Source organism: Heterodontus francisci, chromosome 36, assembly GCF_036365525.1.
Source record: "Heterodontus francisci isolate sHetFra1 chromosome 36, sHetFra1.hap1, whole genome shotgun sequence".
In the NCBI taxonomy this organism is placed as follows: Eukaryota; Metazoa; Chordata; class Chondrichthyes; order Heterodontiformes; family Heterodontidae; genus Heterodontus; species Heterodontus francisci.
In genome coordinates, this window is record NC_090406.1 from 54,828,748 (window position 1) to 54,837,585 (window position 8,838).

At 39.7% G+C, this 8,838-nt stretch overlaps 1 protein-coding gene across 1 annotated transcript; it reads left to right on the forward strand.

Moving 5' to 3' along the window:
• The first annotated feature begins 2,539 nt into the window (after window positions 1-2,539).
• LOC137351492 (probable G-protein coupled receptor 139) lies at window positions 2,540-8,484 on the forward strand. Its single transcript, XM_068015941.1, has 2 exons — window positions 2,540-2,660; window positions 7,586-8,484. The coding sequence occupies exons 1-2, from the start codon at window positions 2,540-2,542 to the stop codon at window positions 8,482-8,484; spliced, it is 1,020 nt and encodes a 339-aa protein (XP_067872042.1).
• The last annotated feature ends 354 nt before the right edge of the window (window positions 8,485-8,838 follow it).

Sequence of the window (8,838 nt, forward strand, 5' to 3'; positions counted from 1 at the left end):
AAGGTTTTGAGAAGGAAGTGATCAGCCTTATCTGTGACTGAAATAACCTTCCAAACCCACGACCTCTACCACCTGGAAAACAAGAGCAGCAGATGCATGGGAACATCAGCACCTGCAAGTTCCCCTCCAAGCCACACACCATCCTGACTTGGAACTATATTGCCGTTCCTGCACTGTCGCTGGGTCAAAATCCTGGAACTCCATTCCTAACAGCATTGTAAGTGTACTTATCCCACATGGACTGCAGTGATTGCAGAAGGCAGCTCACCACCACCTTCTCAAGGGCAATTCGGGATGGACAACAAATGCTGGCCTCGCCGAGCTCATCGTGAAAGAAGAGTAATTGGGGGATTGTATGGGCTATAAGTTGATACAAAGGGGTTTTTTAAATGACTGCCCCTACTGAAAGCTAATATTTCACCAGGACTGGTACTGAGGGAAGTGAGGGTGGAATATGTGGAACTACTGGTCATTGTCTTACAAATCTCCTTACAGGCAGGGATGGGGCCAGAAGACTTGGGAAATTGCAAATGTTGAGACTTGCTCAGAAAGAATGTAAGAAAATGTCCCACAACTGCAGGCCAGTCAGTTTAATCTCGGTGATGGGAAAATTTTTAAACTGATAATTCATGACAAAATTAGCAGTCACTTGAGCAAATGTCGATTAACTGAGGAAAGCCAGAACGGATTTGTTAAAGGCAAATCGTGTTTAACGAACTTGATTGAGTTCCTTGGTGAGGTAATATACAGGGTTAACGAAGGTAATGTGGTTGACGTGGTAAACCTGAACATCCAAAAGATGTTTGATGAAGTGCCAGATGGAAGATTTGTCAGCAAATGTTAAACCCATGGAATAAAAGGGGCAGTGGCAGTATGTATACAAAGTTGACTGAGTAAAAGGAAACAGAGAGCAGTGGTGAATAGTTGTGTTATGACTGGAGGCTGTTATAATCATGGACTTTCCCATGCTCCATTATTAGGACCACTGCTTTTCTTGGTCTATAGTAATGATCTAGACTTATGTATACCAGGCACAAATTCAACATTGGCGGATGGCACAAAACTAGGAAGCATTGTGAACTCTGACCGCATAATTATAGACTTCAAGACAACACACACAACCGGGTGCAATGAACGGACATGTGGCAGATGAAATTCGATGCAGAGAAGGGTGATGTGATTCATTTTGGTCAGAAGAATGAGGAGAGACGGACCTGAGAATATATGTACACAAAATGTGAAGTTGGCAGGGCAGGTTGAGAAAGAGATTACAAATGCATTCGGGGTCCTGGGCTATATAAATGGAGGTGCAACAGTACAAAAGCAAGGAAGTTATGGCGAAGCTTGACAAAATGCTGGTTCTACCTCTTCTGTTCAATTCTTGTCACTACACTTTAGAAAGGATGTCAAGGTATTAGAGTGGGTGCCTAAGAGACTTGCGAGAATGGTTCCAGGGATGAGGGACTTCGTTTACGTGGATAGTTTGGAGAAACTGTGGTTGTTCTCTTTGGAGAAGGGAAGGTTGAGAGGATGTTTAATAGAAGTGTCAAAAATTATGAGGGGTCTAGGCAGGGTAGTTGAGGAGAAAACGTTCCCATTGGCAGAAAGGGTGAGAGCCGTTTAAAATACATTAAAAGATCTGACAGTACATAAGCAATGGATCATCGTTAAATAAATGTTACATAGTTTACAGCAACTATACATTCCTTCAAGGCACAAAAACCTCAAACGTAAAGGCAGTCAATCGTGCATAACAAAGGAAGTTACGGATTGTATAAGATTAAAGGAAAATGCCTTTAAAGTTGCCAGAAATAGTAGTAAACCTGAAGATTTGGAGGATTTTCGAAAACAACAAAGGAGGACAAAGAAACTGATAAAGAAAGGGAGAATATAATTTGAATAAAGCCAGCAAAAAACAGAAGCACAGACTGTAAAAGCATCTACAGGTACATAAAAAGGAAACGCCTGGCTAAGACAAATGTGGGTCCATTACAGACAGTATCAGGAAAATTTATAATGGGGAATAGAGAAATGGCAGAGAAGCTAAATGAATACGTTGTGTCTGTCTTCACTGAGGAAGGTACAAGAAATCTCCCAGTATTAGAGATCCAAGGGATGAGGGGGAATGAAGAATTGAAGGAAATTAGTATGAGTAAGAAGGTTGTATTGGAGAAATTAATGGGGCTGTTGATTAATAGTCCTCAGGACTCAATATTCTCCATCCTAGAGTGTTGAAAGATGTAGCTCACGAGATCATGGATGCATTAGTGATCATCTCTTCTAAAATTCTATAGACTCTAGAATGGTTGTGCAGATTGGAAGGTAGCAAATGTCACCCCACTATTTAAGAAGGGAGGGAGAGAGAAAACAGTGAATTACAAACCGATTTGCCTTACATCAGTCATTGGGAAAGTACTAGAATCTATTCTGAAGGAAGTGATAAATGGACACTTGGAGAATGATGATCTTAATGGGCATAGTCAACATGGATTTATGAATAGGAAATCATGTTTGACAAATTTGTTGGAGTTTTTTAAGGATGTTACTAACAGAATTGAAAAAGGGAATCAGTGGACGAGGCATACTTGGAATTTCAGAAGGCTTTGATAAAGTTCTCCACAGGAGGTTGGTTAGCAAAATTAAAGCACATGGGATAAGAGGTAATATATTGGCGTGGATTAAGGATTGGTTACAGGCATAAAACTGAGAGTAGGAATAAACGGGTCATTCTCACGTTGGCAGGCTGTGACTAGTGGGGTACCACAAGGATCAGTACTTGGGCCCCAGCTGTTCACAATATACATCAATAATTTGGATGTGGGGACCAAATGTATTATTTCCAAATTCACGGATGACAGAAAACTAGTTGGGAATTTGTGTTGTGAGGAAGATGCAAGGTGGTTTCAAGGGGATTTGGACAGACTTACTGAATGGGTGAGAACATGGCAGAAGGAATATAATGTGGAAAAAATGTGAGGTTATCCACTTTGGGAGGAAGAACAGATGTGCAGAATATTTCTTAAATGGTAAGAGATTAGGAAGTGTAGATGAAAAAGGGACCTGGGTGTCCTTGTCAATAAGTCACTTAAAGCTAACACGCAGTTTTAGCAAGCAATTAACAAGGAAAATCGCATTTTAGACTTATTGCAAGAGGATTTGAGTACAAGAGTAGTGAAGTCTTGCTTCAATTGTATAGAACCTTGGTCAGAGTGCACCTGGAGTACTGTGTACAGTTCTACCATAGCAAGGATATTATTGCCAAAGAGGGAGTGCAACCAAGTTTCACCAGAGTCATTCCTGGGATGGTAGGACTGTCCTATGAAGAGAGATTGTGGAAACTGGGCTTATACTGTCTTGAGTTTCGAAGAAGGAGAGGTAATCTCATTGAAACCTACAAAATACTTAAAGGGATAGATAGGGTAGATGCAGCTAAGATGTTTCTTCTGTTTGGGGAGTTTAGAACCAGGGGACATAATTTCAAAATAAGGGGGAACCCACTGAGGACAGAGATAAGGAGAAATTTCTTTACTCAGAGGGTTGTGAATCTTTGGAATTCTCTACCCCAGAGGGCTGTGGAAGCTCAGTCGTTGAGCATGATTAAAGGAGAGCTTGACAGATTTCTAAATACCAGTGACATAAGGGGATATGGGGATAGTGTGCGAAAAAGGCATTGAAGTGGATGATCAGCCGTGATTGTATTGAATGGCGGGACAGGCTCGATGAGCTGAATGGCCTACTCCTGTTCCCATGAGCCAAAGGACACAAAGTTAAGATGAACGGCAAAATAATTTTTGTGTGTGTATTTAGGATCTGGAATACATTGCCTGAGAGTGTGTGGAGGGAGACTCAATCATGACTTTCAAAGTTGAATTAGATAATTATCTGAATAGAAAAAAAGTGTCAGGCAATGGGAAAAAAAACAGGGGAGTGGGACAGGCTGTGTTCCTCTTGTCGAGAGCTGGCATGGACATGATGGGCTGAATGGCCTCCTTCTGTAATCATTCTATGATTCTATGATTTAATGTGGAATATTACCCCCAAAGTGAAAACATTTTCACTATTTCTAACTCATCAAACTCCCTCATAATTATACAGAGCTACGTATGTTCACCTGTCAAACTTCACTTTTGTCGAGAAAGGAGTTCCAGTCTGTCCAATCTTTCATGAAAATTCGACCATTTAATTCTGATATATTTGCTGATTTTTTCTTCGCCCTTCTTCCAGTGCTTTTATAAACTTTTTGTACTATGAAGACCAGAACAATGCACATTTCTCTGAGTGTAATCTCACCAAGAGCACAATGATTCTCTTAAAAAACTCTCATCAAATTTAACAGCTTTGTTAAAAATCCACTTATGCTTCCCAACAATTCTAGTCTATTTACAGAGGAGAAGTCCCTCATATCTTGTATAATTCTGGGAAATCTCTCAGACTTTCATATCCTAAAGTGCAAAAAGCAAATTCAGCAGGGAATTGGATATATATTTTAAAATTAAGCATTGACAGGACAAAGGGGGCTCAGTGGGGAAGCGGGATTAATTACATTAATCTTTCAAAGTCCCAGCATAGGCACCATGGGCTGAATAGACTCGTTCTGCGCTTTAAGATTCAATGATTCTAATGTTTCCGGGGCTTTAAATCAAGGTCTTATACAGGCAAAGTAGACACTGTATCACTGAGTTACACCCACGATTAGATTAACAGCAATGCACATGGATTTCTTCCTGTCTCAGTAACAGGCAGCTACTCAGCCATTAGGCTGTGCTCACAACATTCAACGTTGGCTGCACTTCACAGGGCTCTTTGGCGTTCCCAAGTAAGTTAAGACAAAAACAGTTACGCTGGCTAAGAACAGAGCAGGGACCTCATATATTGTAAAAGACCATTCCTGCAGCAACTGTTCATCTGCACTGCAAAACAAGCTCCGTCCTCTACTCATACTTCAGGGAAAGAAAGCTGTCATGATGGTGATTCCACTATTTTTTTTTGAGGGCTCATGTTCAAAAGATTGTGAAAATTGGTTCACTGGAAAGTCTGAAGAGATTCCGAGGAGGTGTTTTTTTCTAAAGGATCACTGGAAGGACTCTGGATTTTTTTCCCAAAAAAAAACACAGTGGAAGAGACAATGGAGGCTAAATAAACATAAGGAGCCTTGCTGGATATTTGAGTTGTTTACAGAGATGTCACATGTCTGGGTTTATGACTCAGGAGTTTTGGTTTCATTTTTGGATATTTTTAGGAGTCAGTTGGGATTGAAGCCTGCTGAGAGAAGCAACTAACGTATCCTTTTCCACCTCTTTTAGAAACCTTGAGAATCCAGTGTGATCGCTGAAACCCCTGATGCAGTGTTTCTCCGGAAATGCCTGCCAGACTAATCCTCGATGTCACCTGAAGAGAACTGCTCCAGAAAGATCCCAGTGACAATCATCTATGTCTACCTGGTTGCCAGACCAAAGGGTCATCTGGAACCTTCCACATCTTATCCTTTTTCTTCAAGAATTAACAAGTATGTGGCCAAACTATTTTCTTTCCTTTTTGTAAAGTTGATCTCTGCAGAGAAAGCTTCTTTATTTTTCCATTAATTGGTGTGTGTGCGCGCTGGCATGGCGGGCTATTTTAGAAGGGGATATATTTATACTTTCATATTTCAAACTGGATGTTAAAGCTTTGCATCTTTCCTGAATCAGTCTTGTTTTATAATAATTCATACCTTTATGGTATTTTAAAGAAACCTCGTTGGTGGATTTTATTCTGAAATTAAAATAGATAAATTATATAATTGGCCATATTGGTAACTGGGTAAAATATTTAAATATATTTTGTGACCCATGGGGAAGTGGAACTAAAGAAAGACAGTACATTTCTCCAGACTCAATCATAACAAAAACATTCAACAGGCAGATCTCCCTCTGCACTCCCTGTGTGATCAGAGGATGTGAAGCGGCTCTGCAGCATGGCAAGACTCCAGATAAGTGGATTCAGCCGTATGTAATCTGGGCTACATGGAGTTAAGGAAACAGAGCATCCAAGGCTGGTCTTCAGAAACCTCTCTTGATTAACCTTTTAGGCTGTTGTCAGATCCTATCCTTTCTAAATTCACACTCCCAAAATCCCTGCCAAAATTCTGAGCAACTATCTAATAATGAACATTTCACTCACAGCCTATACTACACTTAATCTGCTCTGCCCCATAGCTCCACTTGTACAGAATGTGATTGAATCCAATTTACTCCCAACAACTAACACAAGGATAACTGTAAACGAGACTGTTCATCCACATCAACACCAGGGCTATTGTTCCTGAGATTGTTCATCCACATCAACACCAGGGCTATTGTTCCTGAGATTGTTCATCCACATCAAAACCTAGGATCATAACAAAATAATTTGCAAATCATGTTTGAAGAAATTTATAATCAATACAAAATTATTTTGTTTTCTATATCCTCTAATCAATATATTTTATTATGCACAACTAAAAATGGTTAATTAAATCAGTTTGTTCAGTGGAATGTAACTAATATCCCAGCTCACATTCCCTAGATGACTGTCTCCATGGAGGTTGCTGTGTGATATTAATAAGTGCTCCTCTGAAGAAGTCTCTGCATTGAAGTTTCACACAAGAAATGGGATACCCTGTAATTTACCAGATAGAGCTCATTTACTACCCCTTTCTTGCAGCCGTCAGTATTCCTGGTAAGACAGTGAAATGACACAGTTAAAGTTGAATATCAATGTTGACGGTTCATGTTATATTTTCCCTGTTTGATGGTGTCAGTTAAGTGCCATGTAATTGTCTTACTTTCTTAATGTGCTTTCTTAGTTAAAATTATAACACTTCTTGAATTTTCACCACAGCAAGTGTAAAAACAACAATTTGTTTCAATGCTTACAATAGAAACGCATCCTTCGAGTCTTTATGGACATCAGATCAGAAATAAATGAGCAATTTTAAATGATCTGATGTCGTTCAGTGGGTTACAGGTGTAATAGGGAGAATCTCGAAGTTACTGCATTGTAACATTAGTTCATGTTGACATATGGTGTTACTGCTGAAGTTTCTCTTCTTTACATGGATTTGAATTCAGCTTTGATTTTGTTTCTGAATGTAAGTGGAATGGAACACCTGGCGATTTCTGTTGCTGGTGCACGATCGACCCCACCAGACATTTCGAGTCTGCACTTTGTCCGGCCAATGTTTAAACAGAGGGTGGGAGTTCACTCTCCCTGTTGTACAGACTATAACCCAACAGGGTGAGAGTGCAGTCCCCACCCAACAGGCTGAAGCTGATCTGCAGTTATTTACTTTTGGGGACTCTGATGTTTTGGATACCAGAATTCTCCAGAAAAACTTCTGTACTTTTCTTTTAACCTCAGCATTTTTTCTCTATCTGAGGTGAACAATTATTTTTGTATTTTAACTTTCTTTCGCCATTGATTTCCCTGATGCCAATAAACAGTTCATTAAATTAACAATTACATTTACTTTGGAAGATTCAAACTGTCTTCTTCAACTTTAAATGTTCATTTAAAAAATGTTTTGGGACAGTGTGGAGGTAAACTTCATGTTTTCTGTTTCTTACAGTTAACTTGGTGGCGATTGTGATTTTGTCCCGAGGCAAATGCGATCTCTCCAAATCTGTCACTCGTTACCTGGTGGCCATGGCAGTGGCGGATCTAATGGTGGTTATCATCAATGTGATATTACACCGGATTAATATCATGTATTTTCCAATTAGCTTCCTGTATATAACTCCTGTGTGTCTGCTAAACCTAGTCGTATATGTTGTCGCTGTAGACTGTTCTGTCTGGTTTACTGTCGCCTTCACTTTTGATCGCTTTGTAACAATTTGCTGTCAGAAGCTACGCTCAAAATACAGCACTGAGAAAACAGTGACCGTGGTTATCGCCACCGTGTTTGTGGTGAGCTGTCTCAGGAATATTCCCTATTACTATGTCGCTCAGCCTGCATTTATAATTGACAACATGCCTTGGTATTGTGTTCCTACAGCTGATTATGTCACTTCCCCCTTGTGGAGGGTTTATGCGTGGATCGAGAGCATCATAAACCCTCTATTACCAATCGTTTTAATTCTGTTGTTCAATGCTCTGACCATCAGACACATTATTGTGGCAAATAGAGCACGCAGGGGACTACGGAGCAACAGTGAGAATCAGAATGATCCAGAGGTAAAGAATCGGAGGAAATCTATGATTTTGCTTTTCACTATTTCTGCCAATTTTATACTGTTGTGGATGCCGCATGTTGTCTATTTGCTAAAATGGCCAGTGATAAACTTTTATTACACAGACAAATATTACAGTAACCCTCTATATAGTTTCCAACAAGTTGGAGTCATGCTGCAGCTTCTCAGTTGCTGCACAAACACTTGTGTCTATGGATTGACACAGAGAAAATTCAGAGAGGAGTTGAAGAATGGGGTGAAATATTTGTTAACACTGAATGGGAAATTGTGTCAATAAAAAGTAACGATCTGGAGCAGGGCTTATAGGTTTCTTAGTCACTTGATCTTATATTCCTGAAACCCTTGTGTGTAGGTGAAGTCAACGAGAATTCTGACCACCTTTAACAAGATTTTGGACGGTAGTGCATAATTATTATCATATTAAAGATGAATTTTAATGTGGGTAAATGAAACTATATAATATGAAATATTCTGATGCCAATTTAACTTCAGACTTTGGGGAGTTACAGCAACCGTACACCATCAAAGGACATCAAACTAATTCTACAAAAAGGATCAGTAACGTTAAATCACATATTCTGTCCCCTTAGAACAACCTCAGAGAAGGATGTTCTGACAATCATTACAATTC